Raw genomic sequence first — 26,778 nt, forward strand, 5'->3', positions numbered from 1 at the left:
ATCCCACTGGGTTAGAAACACCAGTGGCTCAGCCTCAAAACTCATATCAACACATCACCACGGTAGGACAAACCGACAGACAAGTTTGCCTCCCTGTTGGAAACCTCTTGTACCACCCTTACCTTGGTCCCTGAGGCTGACTCTTCCTCTGTCCAGATTCCTAGGCCTTTTAATCCCCTTTATCCCACTCTCCTGCCCTGCTGCTTTGGGCATGCCTGAGTTCCTCTCCTCACCTGGATCCCTGCAGCTGACTGTTCCTCTGTCCGAGTTCCTGGCTTTTAATCCCCTTTTTCCTGCTCTCCCACACTGCTGCTTTGGGCATGCCTGAGTTCCTCTCCTCACTTGGATCCCTGTGGCTGACTGCTCCTCTGTCTTGGTTCCTGGCTTTTTTATCCCCTTTCTCCTGCTCTCCCGCCCTGCTGCTTTGGGTGTGCCTGATTTACCTCTCCTCGCCTGGATCCCTGTGGCTGACTGTTCCTCTGTCAGGGTTCCAGGCTTTTAATTCCCTTTTTCCTGCTCTCCCTCACTACTGCTTTGGGGGTGCCTGAGTTCCTCTCCTCACCTGGATCCCTGCGGCTGACTGCTCCTCTGTCCAGGTTCCCAGCTTTTTTATCCCCTTTCTCCCACTCTCCCACCCTGCTGCTTTGGGCGTTCCTGCGTTCCCTCTTCTCACCTGGATCCCTGTGGCTGACTGGTCCTCTGTCCAAGTTCCTGGCTTTTAATCCCCTTTTTCCTTCTCTCCCTCACTGCTGCTTTGGGCGTGCTTGAGTTCCTCTCCTCACCTGGATCCCTTGGGCTGACTGACGCAGGGACTATTGTTTACCATAATAGAAAACAATAAAACCCAATAAAAATTTTAAAAGAAGGAATTAAAGATAAAGGCTAAAAATATCAAAATAGGAAAAAGAGAAATAGTTAATAAAGAAAACAAAAAATGATTTGCTGAAAAGACTAGTGAAAAAAAATGAAAGAAAAATCATTTGGAAGCCTGATTAAGTGAAAAAAGAAAAAGTATATGAGTACTACAATAGAAAGGGTGTTCTGGTAGCACAGTGCCTAAGGCATTTGACTGCTAACCAGAAGGCTGGTGGTTCATACCCACTAGCCACTCCTCGGAAGGAAGGTTGGGCAATCTACTTCCATAGTGATACTGCCTTGGAAACCCAAGGAGGGGTTGCTATGAGTTGTGTGCAACTCATCGGCACATAACAACAATAACAATAGAAAGAAGACATAACCATGGAAACCAACTACATTAAAAAAATTAAAAGAGAATAATACATGCAACTAACGCACCACAACTTGGAAAACTTAAATGGGATTTATTTAGTCAATAAAAGTAACACAAATTAACCAAAAAAAGTGGGAAACCTGAATAGATGAATTATTTTAGCAAAATGTTTCCCAAAATTTGCTGAGCACTGTAACCACCTGGGGTGCTTGAAAAACAACTGACACTTTGCTCCCCATCACAGACATTCTGACTGAATCTGTATGAGATGAGACCTGTATGGGGTGCATCAGTATTTTTTAAAATTCCCCAAGCAATTCAAATGTGCACGCAACAAACCTTGGGAACTAATGTCCTAGCACATTGTTATTCAATATGTGGCCGCAGAACCAACAACACTGGTATAATCTGGGAGCTTTTTAGAAATGCAGAATCTCAGGTTCCTCCCAGACCCTTAGAATCAGAAAATGCAGCTTAACAAGATCCCAGGTGAATCACATGCAATAAGAAGTTTGAGAATCCTAGCACAGAATAGAGAGTTAACTAAAGTGCCATCTTTGAAAAAGGCACCAGGTCCAGATGGGTTCACAGGTGGATTTAATCTATCATGTATTTACACTTTAAAGAATATAACATGCCAATGCTAGTTATATACTCCCAGGTCTTAGAAAATGATGACATGCTCTCTCCTGAGCCTTTAAAATGAGACCAACAAAACCTTAGTACCTAACTAAACTTGTAACCTTCCCTGTTAAAACAAAACAGAGCAAGCAAATACACACCTAAAGACCAAATGCACATATAAATACAACTCCAAATATTATCATGTAGTAATGTCATCCAAAGAATAATACATTATTATCATGGAGGTTTATTCCATGAATAAGGTCAGTAACTATCAGGAAACCTATCAATATAACAACAGGAGGGGAAAAAAAGTTGCATGATCATATCAATTGATGTTAAATATGTACTAGATATCAAGTAGCAGACATTCTTAACAAAGGGTCTAAGTGAAAATAGAAGAGAAAATAATATTCTTTACCAAAATCTAAGAACAAATTCTCCTAAAAGGAGAAAACCGGTCTGCCATTCTTAGTTTCCCAACTTAAAACAGTAGTAGGGAATTTGAGTTCCAGATAATTGTTACTAAATTCTTGTTTTTATATTTTTAAGAAATACCTTTAACACTGGCATCTATGTCTATAATCTTATTCATAATAATTACATAAGCATAACTCTGCTTAATTTGTTATTATTCTCATCAGTCTGCTTTATAATATCATGGGTATTAAATGACATATGACTATATTTATATTTTATAGATATATACCTGTGTCTAATACAGTTACACAATGCATGTCATCAGTTCAAGCAATGCTCAACTGCATATATGTCCATGGTCCCATAAGCTTATAATAAAGTTCAAAAATCCTAATCACAAAATGGGATGTAACAAACGCCAACAGCCTCCTGCATGCAACATGTATATCTCTGTGTCTTGTATACAAAGCAATCGCATTGCCAGGTGTATAATGGTACAGTACATATATCACTCATAATACATATTTCTTGAATGAGCTCTGGTGGGGTAGTGGATAAGGCACTTGACTGCTAACTGGAAGGTCAGTGGTTCAAACCCACTAGCTGCTCTATGGAAGGAAGACATGGCGATCTACTTCCGTAAAGATTTACATCCTCAGAAACCCAATGGGGGTTGCTATGAGTCAGAAATGACTCGATGGCAGTGAGTTTTACTCTTTTTTTGATAGCCATAATAAATATCTGTGTTACTGGTTTATGAATGCACTCAGTTATACTTTCTATCTAAAGAGTTTTCTGTACTTAAAATTGTGCATGCTTCAACTCATAGGCAGCAGCATCCAATCTCGTGTATCCTGCATCTCTTGAGTATTATAGCATTATCTCTGTTTAATTTTCTTTTGAAAATATTATCATAAAGTGCATTATGGTTCCCAAATGCAACAAAACTGGTGCTAGAGATAACCTGAGGACTTTCCTATTCCTAATTCTTTTTTAATTGATCACTTTGTCAACCACAACAGGTTAACAAGTAAAATTTTTTACAACAAAAAATGAAGGAATCTATTTTTTGAGACCATGAGTAACACTGAACATGTTTGTTGCCTTTGGTTAGAACATGTGTGTGTGTGTGTGTGTGTGTGTGTGTATGTGTATAAAATTGTCTATTGGTATTTAATGTTAGCAAAAAAGAAATATACAGGTAAGTTGTTTTTCCTCCAGGATGCTTAGATTTTCTTCTTTATCCTTGAAAGAGAGAAATTCCAAAGGAGTATATTTAGGTATAGGTCTAATTCATTACTTTTAGCTGAAGGTAGTTTCTCCTTCTGCATATTTAGATCATTTTTAGCTCATAAAAATTTTCTTCATTTGAGAAAACCAAAGATTCATGGAAACAATTAGTTCAAGCAACTGGCATACCATGTGATCCTCTGCCCATACAACTATGAGATCAGAAGAACTAGATGGTGCCTAGCTATCACTGTCAACCACTTGGAGGGGGATAACTGCAGGAGATCATGGATAGAGTGGAAGAACAATGTGGAACAAAACTCAGAATCTTTTTTTTTTAAAAAAGGATGAGGTTTTCTGGTCTGATATTGCCTGGTGGAACCACTGAGACTATGGCTCCTAGCTGCTCTCCAGGTCTGGAACTGAACCCACTCCTGTGGCTTCTGGGAGCTCTGGTAGCGTAGTGCCTAAGGCACTTGACTGCTAACCAGAAGGCTGGCAGTTCAAACCCACCAGTCACTCCTCAGAAGGGAGGTTGGGCAATCTACTTCTGTAGTGATACTGCATCACAAACCCAAGGAGGGATCGCTGAGTCGGGTCTGACTCGAAGGCCCATAACAACCACCACCACCACCACCTGTGGCTTCCAGTCAAACAAAAGACAGGCATGTGAGATGAACATTTACACTAGGTAGATACACTCCTTGGAGAAAACAATCATGGGAGAATAGAAGGGCTGTGTATTCACAGGGACATAGCTCAGGGGGCAGGAGTACATGAAGGGACACAGGGAAGAAGTAACTATGGGGAAGAAGTGGGAGGGGAGCTGTTGCATTGTGGTAAATTGTAGTCAATGTCATGAGACAAAGTGTATGTCAGCTGCTGTATGGAAAATGAATTTGCTCTGTAAACTTCCACCCAAATCACAATTTAAAAAAAAAAAAAAAAAAAAAAAACTCTGCTCTGTAAATTTGCACTTAAAGCACAATAAATAAATAAGTAACTTTAAAGTAAAAAAAAAAAAAAATCATTTGACTTTCTCTAAATGCCTTGCTGTCTTCCCAAAGAACACTTAACTGTTTTCTATTCTCCCATATTAAACCTTTTTTTCATTATTTTGTCCTATCTGTTGTTTTCTATTGCTTTTAGATGCAATATATTGTTTTCTAAATCCATGATTATTTTCCCTTAGAGCAATTCTTTTTTTTTTTTTTCTTTTTCCAGTGCAGATTTTAACTGCTTGTAAATAACTTTGGTTTTCTACTAATACTTCTCTACCTCCTATAGTTCATTGTGGCTGTTGTTTTTTCTGTTCCTTTTTCATATAAGTCCTTTCTTCTGAGTAAACAAATGGTTTTCTCTGATTTTTTTGCTTCTAGCTCATCATTTTCAAAAATGTCTTCTGCATCTTGATGATGCACCCTTCCTCTCATTCCTCAACATTTTCTCATCAGGCCAAAATCTTGTTCTTGCTATTTTCTTTTTACTTAAAGGGTTGTTGTTGTTGTTATGTGCTGTCAAGTCATCTCCAACTCACAGTGACCCTATGTACAACAAAATGAAACACTGCCCAGTCCTGTGCCAGCCTCATGATCCCTACTGTACCTGAGCCCATCGCTGCAGCCACTGTGTCAATCCATTTCATTGAGAGCCTTCCCCTCTTTTGTTGACCCTCCGCTTTACCAAGCATGACATCCTTCTCCAGAGAATGATTCCTTCTAACAACATGACCAAAGTAGCTGAGACAAAGTCTGGCCATTCTTGCTTCCAAGGAGCATTCTGGCTGCACTTCCTCCAGGGCAGATTGGTTCTGTTAGTTCTGTTAGCAGTCCCTGGTACTTTCAGCATTCTTCACCAACACCACAACTCAGAAGCATCAACTCTTCTTTGGTCTTTCTTATTCATTGCCCAGCTCTCACATGCATATGAGGCAACTAAAAATACCAGGGCTTGGGTTAGGCACAGCTTAGTCTTCAAGGATATATCTTTGCTCTTCAGCACTTGAAACAGGTCTTTTGCAACAGATTTGCCCAACACAATATGTCTTATGACATCCTGACTACTACTTCTATTGACTTTGATTGTAGAACCAAGTAATAGGGAGTCTCTGAAAACGTCAATCTTTTCTTTATCTATTGTGATGCTGCTTATTAGTCCAGTTGTGAGGATTTTTATTTTCTTTATATTGAATTGTAATCCAAACTGCAGACTGTAGTCTTTAATCTTCATCAGTAAATGCTCCAAGTCATCCTCATTTTCAGCAATCAAAGCTGTGTTGTCTGCATATCTCAGGTTGTTAATGAACCTGAAAGGGTAGTCCATCCATATTTAAGAGTTTAGCCCCAGAAAAATGTGTGGCATTCCCTTACATTTGAGAAAGAAAGGTCTACAGCCAACAGACTTGAAAATGATTTCTTGTTTTACCACTTTTTAACTATACAACTTGAAACAAATTATCTAACTTTCATAAAATAAAAGTAATTATGATGATGATGATGACCATAATGATAATAATTTAGTAGTAGTTATCATTTATTAAGTGTCTACTATATACCAGGCTCTGTGCTAAGTACTTTAACCTCTATCTACCTTATTTCAATTGATAAGGTGGTGACAAGGAGTACAGACATCCATGCAAAGAAGCAATATGAGTAAAAGATACAAAAGTGAGGCACATGGCTAACTGAGGCTAAATACAAGGTCCCTTAGGTCAGTGAAAGTTTAAGCATGCCAAATCATAAAGGGCATAAAGGGCCATACTGTATGCTATGCTAGGAGTTAGGCTTTAGCCTGGGGGTGGGGGAGGGGCTTTGAAGCATATAAGGAGAGGATTGAAATAATCAGATTTTCATAATACTGAAATCACCACAGGCCTGTAATGGATATATTAGAGGGTTAAGACCTGAGGCAAGCATTTCAGCTATAGAGATGAGGAAATTATTAAAATAATCTAAGTGATCTAAAAGAACAGAGCATAAATATTTCTTTAAAAATAATCCATAAAAATTCAGCTTTGCACCAACTCTCTTCTTAAAAACATATTTGCCTTTCTTCTTCTTACTTACAGAGTAACCCCATCAGTGTCCTGGGTTCCTCTTTTATCTGCCCTCTCTCCAAAGCTCATAGGTATTCCCTTAAGTAACAGTGCTATATGAAGTAACATAATTTATGTGACTTATTTCTGGTACCAACTAGGAGATATTAAACATAAAATAGCAGAAAGCTAACCTTTTATTATGTCTTGATGGAAATTATCATCTTTTATTCATTGCTTACTTATTTAGAAATATACTGTTCGCTTTGGAAAGTAATTCAATTTAGAAAAAGACTATGATACAAAATACCAAATTTTGAAATTAAAATCCACTGATTTTTTTAAAGTGTTGCAGAATAAACAATGGAAGCAGTATCTTAGAGTGTATTATGATAGATACTGTGTGTTTCATGTTATGAACAAATGTACTTGATAATTTCAGTGATGACTCAAATCAACTGGAAAGTCAAGTGATTTCCATGTCTCCAGTTTCCTCTTGAATGCCACAAGGACATGGATCTGCTCAGGGACTATCCCTAGTGGGGTTAAGAAAGAAGACTTTGACAATGAAAACAGAAGTCTAGCCCCAGTTCTGCAATATAAAATGAAATGGAAGAGAACAAAATCCCAAAAGAGCAGCGTACAAGTCAAAAGACCCAAGAAGACATGTACCAAGTTTGAAAACCAAAATCTAGTCTTAAATTCTTCTACAGTCAAGTAACATTAATTTTTAAAAGCCAACAAAACTCTAACTACCAAAATTCATCATCAGATAATGTTACACCCATCATCAGATCATGCTATAAAGGAACAGGACTTTATATTACTTCATACCTTTATATTCTTTTGTGGTTATAGAAAAAGAAAAGAAATGAGACCTTAGTAGAAGATCTGCCTAATGTCTCTAAATCATATTCTTCAAGCCTATAAGGAAGAAACAGATTAAACCTCAAGAAGCTACCTCAAGATCTATACCTACTTTATATTTTAGTCAGCTTACAATGCATTACTATACAATTGATACCTCTCTCCAAGCAAGATGCTCTAATATGCAAGTAGGGGTCCATTTGGAGCCTTTATACAGGAAAATAGGTACATCGAGCATAGCTACTGCAGAGTTGAGTGATTTTAACTAGCCTGGAGCAAGTCCACTCTATCTGAGATTCAGAACAATTCCAGCTTTCCAGCTGTGAAGAGGAAAATGCTTTGCATTATTAAACTGTGGCTGTGTGCTGCAAAAGCAGACCTTGTAAATGCAGGGAGGGAAAATAATGTAAATTGAGAGGAAACTTCAGACCCAGTCGATCACTGTAATCACAACCCAAGGTACCTTGGTGAAGCTACAATCATTAAAATACTGCCCCGAGCCGTGGGTACAGTCACAAACTAACCAGGTAATACTTAAGACTGGAGCTTCTTTTAATACTGACCTTCCCTATGGTGAATCTAGACATTCAACAAAGAATCTAGACATTATAGCAATTAAAAAAAAAAAAAAAAAAGCTTACACATTACTGCCTGTTTACATAGAAACCCTCTCAAAAGTTTTCTGGAACTAGTTGTAGTATAAATTAAGTGCCTCCATCAATACATTAAAAAATCTATTTGGGTTATATATTCTCTTATGACATCATCTCAGATACAGTAAGACTCCAAACTACAGCTATAAAGTTAAGAAAAATACAAATTTAAATAATTAACTATAAACCAAGAGCTTATTGATGGCACATAACAACAACAACAAACCAAGAGCTAGTCCTTTCTCTTGCAGCCTTCTGAAAGGAGAGCATTTACTGCGTTTTTCTTATTGTACTTGTAACAGTGTATCAAGTCAGTCCCTGACATGTACAAAACATTTAGGAAAGCTAGGGTAGAGAAAAAGATGGGGACCACTGAGTTCTAGAACTTTCAGTGCAGGAAGCCACCTCCTTCATCGGTGCCCTCACTCCATGGCCTCAGAAACTCTCAGCTAAAATGACTCCCCAAGCTCATCCTCACTGAGATCTAAGTCGGTCAAGATTTGCCTTCATCTTCTTGCCCTCTTTCCACTGCCCCTCCTCCCAATAGCTACTACAACCATTACAACTGCACCAGGGACGCTAGTGTGGCACCCACTGTGTATGCCAGGAGATCTAGGTTTGATCCTGCTAAAGCATCTCAATACAATAACTTCTCATGGCAGTGTAAGTTGCATACAGACTTGTACACTGAGTTCAAGTATAACCAAATAAACCAAACCTGCCATCGAGTTGATTCCGACTCATAGTGACCTCACTCACTGGGTTTCCAAGGCTGTAAATCTTTACAGAACTAGATTGCCTCATCTTCCTCCCACAAAGCAGCTGGTGGGTTTGAGCCAACGACCTTCTGGTTAGCAGGCAAATGCCTTACCCATTATGCCACCAGTCAAGGACAATTTTTGGCTCATTTTCTCAAGAGGTAATGTACCACAATAAATTGTATCATTTATTGGGAATAGCTGGAGGCAAGGAGAAAAATACTAATAAATTAGTGGGATTCCTACTGACTTAAGGTTTTGACCCATGAAAAACATAGCATTTTAACCTATGTTTACCAATAACAAATTGGGACCTGAAGCAAGTCACTTAACCTCTTTGCCTCGTTCATAGTGAAAAAAATCTGACTAGCAGTCTATTAGCACTTACATTCTGTGCTTTCTTGAGGAATAGTTCTTAGAGTGTGTCAAGCAAAAGAAATACTGGATTATAGTAAATTACTCGTTAAAAAACATAACTGCATACTGGAGAAGAGAGATGTGTAAGCAGAAGTTTACAGAACTGCTAAATGTTAATTATCAGAACTGTTAAATGTTAATTATCCATGGGACATCTAGAGAAACATGTCCAAAATGTAGTTGGACACACTGGTCTGTAACTTAGAAGAGAGATCTGTTCCAAAGGTATACATTTTGGAACAATGAAAAATGATTATATTTTAAAACTACATGTGGTGCTGAGAACATATATAGGACTAAAAACAAAACTCTGATTTAGAAGAGGGAAGAAGCCCCATAAGCAACTGAAAGAAAATAGAAAGGTCCATGGGCTTCCAGGAAAAGGTCCTGTTTTCAAAGGCAAAATAAAAGTTTGTAAATAGAGCACGGCCAATGAATCCAATAGTGTCCCAGTACATGGAAACAAGATGAGAAAGGAAAGGAGACACTGAATCCAAAACAAAAGTCATGAATTCAATGTGAATCATTTCAATAATATAGCCCAATTGTAGGAGAATTTGAGATGGAATTTCAGAACCTACATGCCATGTCTCATGAAAAGGAACAGAGAGGACATTTGTTAAAATGGGTTGTCTGAACGAGAAGCAAAAGATTTTATTTTGTAAATAAGAAATACGCTGCTAGGGAGAAGCCAAGAGAATAAGGGAGTGATTCAAAAAGGGTCAGGAAGAATAAGGGGAAAGGAAAGGTTTTAGTGGAGATAGAAAAAGTTGGTGGCTTCAGAGAATAAGAACACTATGGAAAAATAAGTGGGGAAAACGTTTATGCAAGGTTAATACAAGAGCTTAGGAGAGAAATCCTTACCAACTCAAACCCAAATCAAACCCACTGCCATCAAGTTGACTCTGACTCAGCAACCCTATAGAGTGCAACTGCCCCCATAAGGTTTCCAAGGCTGTAAGTCTTTACAGAAGCAGATTGCTACATCTTTCTCCTGCAAAGTGGCTGGTAGGTTCAAAACACAAACATTTTGGTCTGTAGCCAAGTGCTTTAACCACTGCACCATCAGAGCTCCTAAATTCTTGTTAGGAGAAGGAAAACCATCTCTAAAGATACATTTGTACTCTTTCTCATATCAGTATTTAAAAACTAAGTAACACAATGTCATTCTGCTTTTGTCTTTGACGCCAAAATGCTTAGAATAAGATTTACTATCTAAAAATTACTGCAATTTTATTCTAACATGAGAAACACCTGTTTCTTCTGCCTTTTTTATATAATCTCTAGCATTTTACTCTTAAGCATTTTATCTTGCCCTGTGATTTTGTCTATGTCATCTTAAATCTTTAGAAGATTGTAATAAAAAAAAACTCAACACAATTCTACTTGTTCCCACATCAAATGATACTCGCTGCAGGAGACCTTCTTGATCAATCCAGCTGGAAGAGAAGAGAAAGTAGACTTAAAATGTGTCACTTTTATCAAGCACCTGTTATTTGCCAGGTGTGCACTCATCTGATTCTTACAACCACAGTGGCTATAATCGACTGTACTGAGTTTCAGAGAAGTAGGCTGATTTGCTCACGCTCATGTACATGTAAACGGTGAATCTTGGTTCAGGGAAGAAATCTAAGTGCAAAATTCATGCTCTTTCCACTCTACCACGCTCCCTACAATGGTTGCAAACAGTAGTTCACATGTTTGAACTCCCACTGTGCTTGAGTTAGGGCACTAAGTAATATTTGGTCTTCATCATAACATATATATGCACACACATGTACATATGTGTTACTGCTGGGTGCTGTTGAGTTGATTCCGAGTGACAGTGACCCCAAGTGTCAGAGTAGAATTGCTCCACGGGGCTTCCGAGGCTGTAATCTTTAGAGGAGCAGATCGCCAGATCTTTCTCCCATGGAGCCATTGACTGTGTTTGAACACCAATCTTTTTGGCTGGCAGTCAAGCTCTTAACAGTGGCACCACCAGGACTCCTTATTTACATCAATATATTTATGAGTATATGTACATAGGTGTGTAGAGGCATACATGATATTGAGTTGAATCAACTCAATGACAGTGAGTTTAGTTTGGTTTGGGTGTAGTCTGTTAAGTGTACAAGAGCATTATGAAAAAGTTTGAAATTCTGTGAGAATTATCAAAATGTGACACACAGACACAAGGTGAGCACATGTGGTTGAAGAAATGGTGCCAATAAACTTGCTTGATACAGGGGAACCAGAAACTTTTTTTGTGAAAAACATAATTTCTGCAAAGTGTAATAAAGTGAAGCTCAGTAAACGAGTTATGCCTATATATATGTATATATCTATGTGTGCAAATATACATACATATATTTCTGCAAACCAAACCAAACCCACTGTCATCAAGTCAATTCCAACTCCTAGTGACCCCATTGGGTTTCCAAGGCAGCAAACCTTTAGGGGAGTAGATTGCCTCATCTTCCATTTGTGGAACAGCTAGTGGGTTTGAACTGCCAACCTTCTGGTTGGCAGTCAAATGCCTTAGGTATTGTACCACCAGCGATCCTTTATATATACATGCATATATGTAATATGTATCTATAAACAGATAAGGGTTTAGGTAGAGCAAAGTTCACTTATAATTCTCTTTCTATCCTCCACAGCATATAGTATAATAAAACAAACGAACAAAAAAACTCACTGCCATTGAGTCAGATATGACTCACAGTGATCCCTCATTGGGTTTCTGAGGTGGTATCATTATGGAAGTAGATTGCCCAACCTTCCTTCCGATGAGTGGTTGGTGGGTTTGAACTACCAGCCTTCTGTTTAGCAGTCAAATGTCTTAGGCACTACGCCACCAGAGGTCCCATATATCATAATGCCATGTGCCATGTACAAATAATAGATGCTCAGTAAATATCTGTTGGCCACCCTAAGACAGCTCTCGCTGAGGTTGTTTGTTGTTTTTGTTTTCCCCAAGGGCAAATGTCTATCTCTACTTATTTTGAAATGAGCAACCAGGTTATACTCAATATTTATTACCTAATAAGGTAGGTAACTAGGGAGACATGGAAAAATACCCTCTTCTTTTATGACCTTACAGAATATTCCTGTCTTTGTTTTTTCCCCTTTGATTAAATACAAGGAATCAGGCTGGAACCATCGTAGAGGTAGGCATATTGCCAACTGTGTTGTAGATCAAGCTTTGAGAAGTGGTTGTACACATGTATCTATAATGTGTTCTGTAAAAATAAGTAGTTGAAGGTTAGGTAGTTAAGTTGTGTGTCAACTTGGTTTGGCCTGGTTTTGAATGGCTAGGCAGCTGGATATAGTTATTCCCCATGATGAGACTAGTAATCAACTCCATGGTGGAATCTATCGAAGCAACTGACTAGCTGCCTTACAGATGTGGTCTGCTTCCAGAATAAAAGAAGACAGCTTCGAGAAAGATCTCTGAGCTTTATTGACACAGTTGGACTCTGCATGTAGCCAAGTCTTCATTCAGCAGCCTGTCACATTGTTTGCCAATCGTAGGCTTGGTCCTGGACTTGAACAAGTTGCCTGCCATATTGTTTGATAATTTTAAGACTGTGTCATTTTACTTGTCAACTTTGGATTTATCAGCCTCAGCAGCCAGCAGCTGTGTGAGTTAAAAGAAGCCTCCAGCTTCAGTGGGTTGGGAGGAAGAGACAGAGCTGAAGCCCAAGGTTGAGGGACTTTCACCTAGTCCCTAGAGCTGGCACTTTAATTGGACCCCCAGCCTCCTAAATTGTAAGAAAATAAACTCCTGTTTCTTCAAGCAAAACATTTGTGATGTCTATAACAGCAGCACTGGAGAACCAAAACAGAATTGCCCTTCTAGCTTTTTAAGAATAACGGGAACAAAACATTTCCTTTGCCCTCTCCTCTTTACTCTGACTCCTATTCTAAATTTGAACATTTAAGAACTTTATTGAACTCAGGACCATAGTTGTAGGGAACATCAAGGTCAACTGGCATAATGTAGTCCACAGAAAGACAATGTTCTGAATTCTACTTTGGTGAGTAGTGACTTGGGTCTTAAAAGCTTGTGAGCGGCCATCTAATATGTAACTATTGGTCTCTCCCTGTCCAGAGCACAGAAGAGTGAAGAAAACCAAAGATACATGGAAACAATTAGGTAAAGGACTAATGGACCACATGAGCCGTAGCCTCCACAACCCTTTTCAGGTGCTTCCCAGCTACCACTGGTGACACCTCTTAAAGGGGTCACAATAGAAGGTCCTGGATAGAATGGGTGAAAATTTTGGAAAAAAAACTCAAAATCATAAAAAAGACAAGGCTTACTGGTCTGATAGAGACTGGTGGAACTCCTGAGACTATGGTCCTTAGTAAGCCTTCAAGCCTGGAACTCAATTCACCCCCAAATAACAGGCCTATAAAGTGAACAATACTACTAGGGAGGTACTCACTCCTTAGAAACAGTCAACTATATGAGATCAAAAGGGCAGCATTTGTCCAGGGATAAAGCTCAGAATACCAAGGGACAGGAAAGAAGAACGAATGCAAATGGTACACACAGGGAGGAAGTGGAAGGAATGCTGTTACATTGTGGGGACTGCAGTCCATGTCATGAAACAAAATGTGTATGATTTGTTGAATGAAAAACCAATTTGCTCTATGAACTTCCACTCAAATCATAAGTTTAAAAAAAAAAAAAAAAAACTTTATTGAATGTGGTATCTTCAAAAAGTTAGAAGATGAATGTTTTAAAAAAAATGCCTCTGATTTTCACACTGACTTGCACTGACTGAAAAGCTTTACCTACAACATCAAGTCTTACCACTGTTAGCCCATACTTTTTGTCTTTCTATTTATACTTTTATGAATAGAAAGCCTGTTGAGAGTCTGTTACATGTTGTTCAGTGCCAAAGTTTAAAATTACTTTTAAGTATCATGATATAGTGCATTTTCCCTGTTTAAGAAAAAAAAAAAAAATCTTGATTTGGATGGATACAATAAATGAGGATATGAAAAGGAATGAATATGCAAGTTTAACATCAAGGAGTGAAAAGGCTAATGAAAAATATCAGAGTAAATCTTCTCTTTTCTTGAACTTTGAACACCATATTCTAAAACAATACATGGTCTATTAAGTCCTGGGTGCAATGCAAATTTATCTGCTTTCATATGCAAATGGGAAAATGTTTTATTTATGTAACTATTAGAAAGTACTACATTTGTCCTCAATTCTAAATTTTGAAAAAGTGAAAGGTCAAAGAAATATGGGCCCCAGTGATCCCAAAGATGAGAACTAAAATTGTAGATGCTAGACTAGCTATCTTGGTAAATTTTATGTCTTTTTACTATTATTATTATTAGTTTTATAACAACCCTCTGTTGGCTTCAATTACATATCTCTAAAATAGGGTGGTGAGAAATGGACCTCCAAATGTTATAATTTAAAGAATTTCTGAAATGTAAGGCAAGCATATTGCTTTGTTTAACAGACAGTCCTTATTAAATTTATTGTTATTTATTTGGCCCCATTCTTAGTCCAAAGAGGATATAAGGCTGCTTACTCAGGGTACATCCAACATTCCATCCTGATGGTTTTCCCAGACTACATACAAAAATCAATACACGAAATACCACAAGCACCCCTATAAAATATGCAAAACAGAAAAGTAGGATGGTAAGACCATGTGGTTCCAGATAAGAAAGCTCTGGCTAGTGGTTTATTTCATAAAATTTGCAAATGGTGCCACAGCCTCTCTGGAAGCTCCAGCATTCAATGTTTCTTTGTTAAACTTCCAGCCACAAGAGAGCTTCCCCATAAAGTACAGTCTTCCTGGATCCCAAATGAGGTATCAGCTTGTACTAGATTTAGAGGCAAAAACCCAACTTCCAGATTGCCTGGGCTTTCCTTGGATACTACCTATTCCAGCATTCGGAAATCTAAAAGAATTATAGACCAAGTCAAAGCTAATTTTAAAAGACTACAATCACACATTTGCTGAAAGTGGCAGTGGAGTTTTCAATTACTACAAATAAAACTGGATCTAAGTCTAAATCCTTAAATTAATCTTTTGTTTGGCCCACAAAAGTTATATACTATAGTTGAGAGCGATCTTTTGTAGTTCTATTAATTTATTATTAACAAAACAATTGAATATAAACATGTAACTTCTGAATCTATCATAAACAAAGGATTGATTTGATATTCACAAAGTAGCTGAATAGAAACATAAATTCTATCATAAACAAGGGAAATTTGAATCGTTAAAAAAAAATGAAACAGCTAATTGCTTCTTGACAAAAATAGTAAGGCCTCATTATCAGGCCCAGAATCAGACTTTTGCAGGACTTTACATAAAAAGATTATTGTGCTGCCTATCTCTGCATTGTAACTGAGAATTAAAATGAAACATTAAATCAGAAATACTGTAAGGTAATACCATATAGACCAGTTAAGTGCTTTCAAAAATAATAACCAGTAAGCCATTTGCTATTAAGTAGACTCTGACTCATGGCAACTCCGTGTGTGTTACAGTAGGGTTTTTAACGGCTGGTTTTTCATAGATTGCTGGACCTTTCTTCTGAGGTGGCTCTGGGTAAACTCGAACTTCCAGTCTTTTGGTGAGCAGCCAAACATATTAACCATCTGCAATACCCAGGATTTTTTTTTTTTTTAAACACTACTACTTAGTATTTATTTATTGTTGTTGTTGTTATGTGCCATCGAGTCGGACCCGACTCATAACGACCCCTCCTTGGGTTTCTGAGGCGGTATCACTACGGAAGTAGATTACTCAACCTTTCTTCCAAGGAATAAAATAACAAATAACAGCAAGACTAACTAAATGCTTTAAAAAACAACAATTATCAAATATCCCTCTCCACCAAATGAGTATCTTTTGTTTGCTTGTGCTTAGTTTGCTCACTAAATCCTAATCCTAATCAAGAGATGAAAATTAAGACTAGATAGCCATACTACCATTTGAAGGGTTTTTGAGTCACCCTTCAGATGTTTTCTAAATCACTGAGGACAGAATCTCCAAGTCAGACAATCTTGTCTGAGGCTGGAGAAAAAAGCCAAGCAGAGGGAGTGTTGGGCTGTGGGTAGACATATACATCTGCACTTATGGGGTGATTGCATGGGATTCCACCTTCATGTTATCAGTGGAGAACAGATTCTAAAGAGCCTATATCTCTAAAAGGGCTTGAATTGTTGCCATCTCTTCCCAAGCTGTTAGGAAATAAACACAGGATTAGATGGGAGCAATTCCCTTGGGTTGCACATCTCCCATTGGAAAATTATCTGGGGTAAGAAAGTACTGAGAATCAAGGTGATCTTTTCAAAAGTTTAGTTCTCCTTGTTATTGCAATACAAGCAGCAAGGTGATTTGATTGTTTTTTGTTTGTTTTGTTTTATTTTATTTTAACTTATGGCAGAAGACTGAATTTTCCCCTAAATGGATTGTTCCTTCTCAAGACACTGAAGCTCAACATGGGTGATTTCACATTTCAGCCAAAACCAGGACATAGAAATGAAAAGAACCTCCTGAAGATAAATAATGCTTCAAATTACCAAAGATGCTTATACTTATGAAAGGCGTTTTTGAAATAAATGAAGTCATTGGGAATATTTTTTCTATTTTTAGATGTGGAAAATCAGAAATTATAAGGTTTTTGTTTTGCAGTCAATGGGAATAAATACTAAATTTAATTTATTCTCATTGACTGCAAAACACAAAAACTTTAATAATTCCTGATTTTCCACATTTAAAAATAGAAAAAATATTCCTAGTGACTTCATTTAATTCAAAGTATTACAGAACAAACTGCCTGGTCTTACTTTCCTCAATCACAATTCCTTAATAAGCTCTATGGTTAAGCCCATAATATAATGATGCACAAAACACATTAAAATGAGAGAGTACATTTGACTCATCATAGACAATTTTAATTACATTAAATTTAATTTTGGTATTATATACATCTTGTTATATTTGAAATCTGAGACACTGATAGTCGATGTATAATTTATATTTACACAATTTTCATCACAACATGTATTCATCTGTAACATCTAGTTTTAAGAAGTAGTTATCAAAAAGGTTTAATGTACAAGAAAATTTTAAAAGAGGTAAAAATTTAGAAGTGTTTTACCCTCATAGTTTGTTCTGCTTGCCGTGTTTTATGCAAACAGGTAATTTAAGAGCTGCTATGCTGAATGGAGGAAAGGAAACATTTAACTAAGCTTCTTGACAAATATTGAAAAATCAATTTCTGGCATTACATAATGATTCAAAGATTATTCATTCAGCTCAAGTAGGGAACATTTTTAGGTGAGCATATTTCCCTTCTGTACATGTTCAGAAATGCATTTCAAACAATAACAGATTTATTAATGCCAAATCAAGCTGCCATTCAAATACAAAGAACATACCCTTTGTTAAGTCTGACTTACAATACTTATCAACTCTTTCTTCTACTGAATTTTTACCCCATTTGTAAAAATGAGTGAGGAGGCTTTTAGAAAATGCTTGAGAATAATCACGTTTGGCCACTATGTACACAGAGAAAATATTAGACAACTAAAAGGAAGAAATATTTATAAAGTTAAAGGCTTGTTGTTGTTGTTGTTGTTATGTGCCGTCGAGTCAAACCCGACTCATAGCGACCCCTCCTTGGGTTTCCGAGGCAGTATCACTACGGAAGTAGGATTGCCCAACCTTCCTTCCGAGGAGTGGCTGGTGGGTTTGAACCGCCAGCCGTCTGGTTAGCAGGCAAGTGTCTTAGCCACTATGCTACCAGAGCTCCTAAAGGCTTGTTATAAGTTAATAAAATTTGTTTAACTTCATAAAATTTCTGACAAAAGTTATCATATTTTAAATAGATGGCCTTTCAGGAAAGACAACTGATATAATTCTATTGTCCCATCACAAAAAAATAAAATAAAATAAAATGATAAATTTAATTGGAAGTTACTTTTAAAACTTTTGAGTTTTTTAATATTTGCTACAATTTATATGAAATTATTTTCTAAAAATATTATAAATCAGTTTATTTGCATTTTAAAATCTCCTTAAGTAGAACTTTCTATATTTTAATATAATTTTTTACAATAAAGAATAAGTTAATATCTAGTTGGGAAAAGACAATTTTTCTAAGGTAAAAATAAAAAACAAATTGTAGGCAAGGCTCAGAAAGAAAAATATATATTCTGTTTTGATTTTACATTCTTACTTGCATATCTACTTACTATGTCTTTCTGATACCAGTTAAAACAAGACTGGCCTGACAGTCAGCAAATATTCTTGAAGATGAAACAATTAAGGAGCCAAAACTAAGTCGATCTCAACTAAACAATTAGTATTACTTTTTATATATATTTTGGGTTATTTTCAAAGAAAACAATGAGGAAATCTGGGGAAAGAGGTTGAGGGCATATTCAAGTGACAGTTTTTTTTGTTTTGTTTTTGCTGTTTTATTCCTACACCACTCTTTTACCACAGTCACAATATAATTTCAATTCTTATGGTAATGAAATATCAGAAGTTCTTCCTGGTACTTATTTTACCTCATGAGAAAAGATCCTACTCCTAAATCAAAAGCAAAATGCTTTATGCTCAGATTTTGTAGCAACAAAACTGTGAAGACAGCCAAGTTATTACACCACATTTTCAGATCTGGAACAGTTTCTGCAAGTAAAGAGGGTATCTGGCACACATTATATTAAAGGAAAGGCCCTACTTTCATTATTTCCTGATTCTGGGGATCCAATAAAAATCTTATGGAATAAAAACTCTTTCACAAAAACCCTTCACTGAAAAAATATTATCAACCACCCCACCCCTTTTAAAGTATTGAGAATTGAAAAACTATAGTAAGAGTTTAGCAAAACTTACTTTTTCTTGTGAGTTTTAAAGGAAAATCTAAAGGCTTTGGGGGAGGGGGGCTTTCAAACTGCAATGACTTTTAGCACCTAACAGCACAATACATTCATACTCATTTACAAAGAAACACCAACAAAGATTCAAATGCTGCTGATTAGGTAAATACAGATGACGCCAATATGGAAGCATTTGCCACTGAAAAGGACCTAAACAGAATCACATCTTGTCCTGATCATACCTGCCTGCCAGAACAAAATAGGCAGCTGACCAATTATGGGGTGTTTATCTATACAGTGCTACCTTTGTTCTCCAACAATGTCAGATTGCAAACGTCCTGGAACACATATTTACCTGGAGGATTCTTGGCAGGATCATTGTGGCTTGGACTTCCTGATTGTCCAGAATCTGTAAAGAAATCACAGAAAATGTTTTCTTTTTAATTTGTTTTGAAAGACTTTCACAATTCTCTAAAGGACTTAGGAAAAAAAAATTTTTTAAGGTACAATGAAGTTGAGTGTTCAAGTAAAGTTTACTTTCCCAAGCCATTTGGTAATAACACTTTCTTTTATTTATCAAATTAGATGAGTGTCTATACATATTTCTATGTCTAAATAAAATAAAATAAAAGTAGTCATCTACAATAGTCTTGGTTTGTAAGGCTTTTTTGAAACAAAGAATCTGGCTACAAAGCCACTCAAGGTGGTTTGAAGGTTGGGCAAATATCAAGGCCTGTCAGCAGCAATATGAAATAAAGCATTCCCTAGAAATGCAATCTGAATGTAATTAAACATGCCTTAAAAAAAAAAAAATAACTAAAAATATGTTTTTATTCAATGAGTAAAATACATAGAAATAAGAGTCTGCTTTTCTAGGATTTCACATGCATGTACACAGATCTGCTCCAATAATCCCCCAGCCTACTGGATTCAGGCCCAGATTTGTCTACATCCCATAATAGCAATCGATTTGCAAACACCAAGAAGAGCATAAATTACTAGGTAGAAACCAATGTGGCTTTGTGGAGAGCAAATTGTTGAATCAATTTGATTTCCATCTGTGGCAGAGGGACAGACTTTGCAGATAAGCGAGAAGAGATGGATGTGGTATATCTGAATTTCTTATCCCACATTATTTCTCACCAAAGCTACAGAAAGGAATGTGGAGGCTGTTACTGTGAGGCAACATGCCTTCCCGGCTTTCTGACACTTCTTTTTCCTCTATGTCCCCTCTGCATTTATCTGAGTCATTTGCCCCATATTATTATACACTTACTTGCAGGTTGCTTTGTAATCTTCTTTTATTGGTTCTAGTATTTAAGTGTTGTCTCCCCAACTAAATTGCATGCTCCTAAGCAGAGGCAGAGCTTCTGTCTATGTCTTTTGAGTCTTCCTCAGTGTGCACTTCAGGTTGTAAATGCACTAGGCTTTTAGTAAATGTTGGAGGAATGGATGGCTCACAGTCAGCAGCCTTCTTTGCTTACTTGAAAGGCAATTTTGAACTTGACGGTGAATTTCAGTAAAATTATTTCATGGGGTAGGGAGCACAGACTAGGGCTCTGTCATAAGCTGCCACGTATCAAAAAGTCTCTTCCCCAAAACCCTGCCACTGTACTTGAGCCAAGAAAGGGATTTCATCTCAGTAGAGTTATGCTTATGCTGTTTTTTCAGTAGGGTTATTCTGCTCTTCCAGGTAAGCGATTAACATACTGCAATTGCGGCTTCTACTATTAAGCACAAGGACATCCTGTTAGTTTCTTTCTATAGTTCTTGGTTATTTATTTCTGCCTTTTGCCACGTATTTGCTAACTGGGTTTAGTACTAAGATCAGTTTTACCCCTTCAACCCATTGCCTTAATTGTCTTTTTTGTTTTGTCCTAAGACCCCAAACACACTGCCATCCAGTCAATTCCATCTCAAAGCAACTCTAAAGGACAGAGTAGAACTACCCTCCCCATAGGGTTTTCAAGGCTATAATCTTTATGGAAGCACTCTGCCACATCTTTCTTCCACAGAGCAGTGAGTTCAAACTACCAAACTTTTGGTTCACAGCAGAGTGCTTAACCACTGCACCAACAGTACGTCTTTTGTCCTAGCATAGTTTTTAGCAAATCTTACTAAATATATGTAGTGATTACTCCTTATCCTCCAACTTGTTCAGGATTCCCCAAAATGGAAGTAAATGCAGTCTGGATTCTGGCTAATGTTTCTAGCAGATAGTCAAAGATAGCTGAGTAGATGTTCTAAAAAGCTGATCTCCCATGAATTCTTCTATTACTTTTTCTAGAACTGAGGCAAAACTCATTGTCTTATAACTTAGATCAATCTTTCTGTTTTTAAATTTCCATAAAAATGGTACAATGTTGGTCACTTTCCAGACCCGGAGTATGGTAGTTACATAAAAATGTCGGCCAATGCCCATTGATGATGAGTGGGCAGGTTGCTGCAGCAACTTCATTTTAGGAGATGTAGATGCTGTACCAGAACCTCAGCACATTTACTTATATCAACACTGAAAGGGCACCGCAAAACTTCCAACATTTGGTTCCTAAAATTTGGGTTGAGCTGAGTAAAGAATAAAAGTCCCTTCCATTCCTAAGGGAGTATCTAGTTAGAACAATGACACTCAATGTTATCACAACATTCCACTTTGGGAAATCCTGTTCTTTTCCACTGCAAATTTCTTTTTTTCCTTATTTCCAACAACTGTCGACCAACTTCTTCAATTGAAAATAAACAAAAACCACAAGCATTTGAGGGAAAGCTGAATTCATCTCTAAATTTGAGTCACACATTTGTTCTTTATAGCAATTCACTTTCTAAAATTAGCTGGTGTTCACTGGCACACAATGGCAGGTATTCCCTCATATACCAAAGCTTGCAATTTCTCAGAAAGTAAAACAACATACACTGCATCCTAAAAAACAGAGAAGAGGATCCCCAGGGAGCCCACAACAAAACATCTACTTTTCAAACTGTAAAATTTTAGACCTATAATCTACTATTAACTCTTATGTCACCTTATTTTGGTCACTTCATTCCAACTGCTAGAAAAGGAAGTAACCAGGCAGTTGCAGTTGGCAGAGAAACCAAAAATGAACTGTTATTGTGGTTGACTTCAGAGAAGGAATTACTCAGACCACATCTAAAACCCTTTCTATTCACTACCTAAGTCAAATTACCTTATACCCAAAGGTTTTATTTAACCACTTCCATCACTTTGCCCAAGTCCTTTTTTTTTTTTTTTTTTTTTTGAGGACTATGTGGACATAATATGATGGAGTAAAGCTTGGCTCTATCTCTCACTGGTGGTTTGATCTTGAGCAAATTGTTTAATTCTTAAGAGTCTTGGGGTCTTGATCTTTAAAAATACAATAGTATTAAACACCTCAGCAAACAATCACAAAGATTATATTATGTAAAGCATCAAGCACTGGGCCAAGCACAACCTTCATGTTCAAATGAAAGGTACTATTGAGCACAGGGTCCACATTAAACAATGGTTAATATTTTTAATGGGCTGTCAGGAACAAAGGGAGAAAAAGGACACGACCAAACTCTGTCCATCCCAGAACACATCTAAAAATGTCACCAGTGAGCAAAGTGACTGTGGCAAGTGCGTGCCCATGTGAGAATTCTGGTGATAGATGCTTTAGTCTACCTCAGAAAGGAAGGTAGAAGGGAGCACCACCTCTGCAAGGCCCTCAGGAGCCACCACATGCAAGAAGCTGTAGATACCAGCCACAAAAACCAAAATCAAACTCACTGCCATCAAGTCGGACCCAACTCATAGCGACCCCTCCTTGGGTTTCCCAGGCAATATCACTACGGAAGTAGATTGCCCAATCTTCTTCCTGGGGAGTGGCTGGTGGATTTGAACTGCCAGCCTTCTAGTTAGCAGTCAATTGCCTTAGGCACTAACCACCAGAGCTCCCAGATACCAGCCAGTTGATTAAAATTACCTTCCAGGATATGCCAGTCTATAAAGAACAAAGCAGGAAAGGATAGGGGATGTTAGTTGCCCAGTGTACTGGGTCTTGTGTCTGTTATTGTTGTTATGTGCTGTGGAGTCAGACCTGACTCATAGTGATGCTTCCTTGGGTTTCTGAGGCAGTATCACTAGGGAAGTAGATTGCCCAACCTTCCTTCTGAGGAGTGGCTGGTGGGTTTGAACGGCCAGCCTTCTGGTTAACAGTAAAGTGCCTTAGAAACTACACTGTCTAGAGAAGTTTTTTTTTTTTGGTTGTTGTTGTTTCAACATTGAAACATAAGGTTTATTTCTGATCTGCTATTTTACATGTAAATAGAGAGACCACCCTAATTTAAAAAAAAAAAAAATAGCTCAAAGTAGACTAGTTACAATGAAGTTTATAAGAAGAGGAGAGAGGAGAATAAAAAGATCAACCATTGGCTAATCTTAGACGACTGATTGGACTCTTGCCCTCCTCCATTTACTGAAATCAACATCAGGTCACAAGGTGGTCTCTGGTCCTCCACCCACCTGCAGCCATGATACCTTTTTTTCTTTTTCTTTTCTTCTTTTTGAATATTTTAATGTGGTTTGGGTTAAAAAGATTTTGAGGCAGTGGATAAAAAGAGAGGGGGCTGAGTCTTGAAGGAGGCAGACCAAAACCAATCTTCCCTCACTCCCTGCACTTTTTATTTCCTCTTTCTTGCTCTTAATCTACATTTTCCACATTTCTGTGCTTGTCTCTTTCTGGCTTAACTAGACATAATGCAGCACTAACCTCTGTTTTGTATTACATACTTATTAAGATCTCATATTCTCTACTGTTATTTTTAAACAGTGTGATTTAAAAATATTATATTTCTTCTTCAAGGGGAAAAAATGTATCAAGTGATGTCTAAATTATGACTCCTTTAGCTCAATCAATTTATCCCCCCTTAGGATAAAGATTCTGCAGGAATTAAGAAAAGATTCACTCCCCTGCATGGCCTTTTCTTCAGTTTCATCACTCATTTTGAAAAACAGCCCATCTTCCCTGGTTCTTCTAATATCTAAAATTTACCTAGAGAAGACAAGATTTCCCTATTGACAAAATTTCATGAAAGACCCTGGGAAATGTAAATGTTCTAAATAGTTTGTCCAAAGTTACATGGCCGATACTAAAAAGTATGCTCTCTATGGGCCACCATGCAGACACAGGGTGTCTTTAGAAGTCATGATGCAATTTTAAAATCATCAAAGCCAAAATGATCTTTAAGTAGATTAAATTTTTCTGGGAATGCCACCTTCTCCCAACTTCCCTCTTCTTTCTCACCATTTACCAATGCATTCAAAACCTCTTTCAGAAATTGAAAAACAAAAACAAAAACAAAAAAAACCTTTACTATTCTAAGTTGGAAATAATTAGTATCATCCCTGAATTTCATACACTAATTGTTTTAAAAAGAAGTCAACTCTAAATTAAATTGAGTTTGGAGTCTCTCAACTAAACAAAGAAATTGTTTTTTAAACTCATAAACTGGTAGAAATTCAATAAAATGTTTGCAAAACATATCAGATTATAAATGAATAAAGGCCTGTTAAATATTGGTTGCTGAGTATTAACTTTATGGGGCAGATGAACTACAATTATCTGAAGTAGGTACATCATCAAAACTGTGAAGTATTTTCTGAAAGTCATTAATGTAAGCATCCATTAAATGCAAATCAATAAACATTTATGGAGCACATACTATATTCTACAGATGCTGATTTTTGGAACATAGTAGGTGGTCCATAAATGCTTACTAAATTGCATTTAATTTACACTAATGGCCTTTGATAATTCTTTACAAAAAAAGAAAAATACATATTCTATGGCTTCTGGAGGCTCAGAGGCTAGCCACAAAGACAAACACTAATAAAACTAATATACTGTAATAGGTGCTAGAAGTGGTTATATATCAAAAAAGAAGAATTTATTTTTCCTAGGAAGGTGGGAAAGGGCATGTCATAGAAAATATCAAAAGGAGTGACCCTAGGAATAGAGTCTTGAAAAAATGTCCCAATCCCAGCCTCTCTAGTCTATATCCCACACTGCTACTAAGGAGCTCTTTTTAAAACCCAAAACAGATTCAACCAATTCCTTGCCAAAAGCACTTTCATGTATTCTGAATAAGTACAAGAAAAACTCCAAATGTCTCTGTGTGCCACTCAAGGCCCCTCGACCTGGCCTCTACCGAACAGCTCAGTCACAACTTAGTGTTCCAGTTGTCCCTTCGTGGGGCTCCGAGTCTTCACGCATGGTGTTCACCCTTTGTTCTCTTTAAAGTCTTCCATGTTGAGGCCTTCCCTTTCAGATTCTGAACAACATGAAGGTAGGGATGGCACCCCATTTACCACAATAGCCCTAATATTTGTTTTGGTGCTTAGAATATTTGGTGAAGTCAATGACTAGAAAGCAATTTTTAATAAACAACAGTAGTGCACAAAGAAGGAAGACTAGGCATGGCTCCTTGTGCAGAAACATACATCAGAAGTCAAGCAGGTAACCCTTTTGTGGCAAGGAAAAGGGATAGATAGATACACAATTCTCAGGACTGGGCCTCCCAGTCTAACACAAGGTTCAATTCTGCTTCACTTATTTCCTAAAGGAATACGTTGCAGTGGGACTACAGGGGTAAATAAGAAAAACTATCAGGAGTCAGAAATTATTTTTGAGTTCTCTCCTGCAAAGGGAAGAGGTATTTGGTGGGAGTCCAGGAAACAAGAACTTACTTTGCAGGCAGGAGGACAAAGTGTCCTTCATGATTTTTATATTTAAGCTGTCTCTCCAGTCCTAGATGCAGCATATTCCAGGGACTCATTTTACTCTTTGACACCATGATTTGAGCATTCAATAGGACATCCAAATTTGAGAAGTATGAATTTATGGCCAATTTGGTGCAAAGAAGGGACTGAACAGGGTAACTCTCAGGCCCTTTCTAGATGTAAAACTCTGTAACAATATAACTTCTATATCAGGGGATATCAGAATAGTAAATGAACTCCACACTGTAACCTGTTAACCCACACATAGTCTCTTGCTAGAATTAAAATTAGTCATCATGTGATACAGGGACCCTTTGTCAAATTTCTTTGCCTTAAGCAGGTGAAGAAATAGCTCATTGTCAAAAAAACAAAAAAAGGAAAGAAAAGAAAACCATGAGTGTTTTTTTTTAAGTCTTAGAACAGTCTCCTCCTTTCTCTCTGAAACATTATTATCAGCATTTTAAAATCGTGTCTTTGAAAAAGAAAACACATAGCATGTCAATAAGAATCATTTAAGAAAGAGAAAAATCAAGATATATGAAACAAAATGCACCAAAAACTTGAAGGAAGGGATATGGATGCATGTATTTCATAATAAGGAAGTAACATAAAATAGAAAAACAAAAATTCCACCAGAAAACTGAATTCTTCTTGAGCAAAAGTTGCCTCTCTCGCTTTTACCTCTGTCTGTCCATTATGTTATATTGCACTCTTGGTAGTTTACTATATACAATGGCTGATTAACTTGGGATTTATAGCAAATTAGCTTTAGATAATCATAAGTCGTAATTGTCATAAATCATAATTGTTATTCAAATTTATGCCCCAACCAACAAAGCCACACATGAGGAAATTAAAGAATTTTATCAGCTTCTACAGTCTGAAATTGACCAAACATGCAATCAGGATGTGTTAATTATCACTGGTG

At 37.1% G+C, this 26,778-nt stretch overlaps 1 protein-coding gene across 1 annotated transcript in view; it reads right to left on the reverse strand.

Annotated features, from left to right (window-relative positions):
- The window catches only part of NFIB (nuclear factor I B), a 619,654-nt gene that overhangs the window by 105,518 nt on the left and 487,358 nt on the right, over positions 1–26,778 (reverse strand). The window contains exon 3 of the mRNA XM_042783020.1: positions 19,449–19,502. Coding sequence (XP_042638954.1) covers positions 19,449–19,502 — 54 coding nt within the window. The remainder of the gene's footprint in view (positions 1–19,448; positions 19,503–26,778) is intronic.

The sequence above is a fragment of the Orycteropus afer genome, unplaced genomic scaffold (genome assembly GCF_000298275.1).
Source record: "Orycteropus afer afer isolate SDZICR_OR568_19922 unplaced genomic scaffold, OryAfe1.0 scaffold00584, whole genome shotgun sequence".
Lineage (NCBI taxonomy): Eukaryota > Metazoa > Chordata > Mammalia > Tubulidentata > Orycteropodidae > Orycteropus > Orycteropus afer.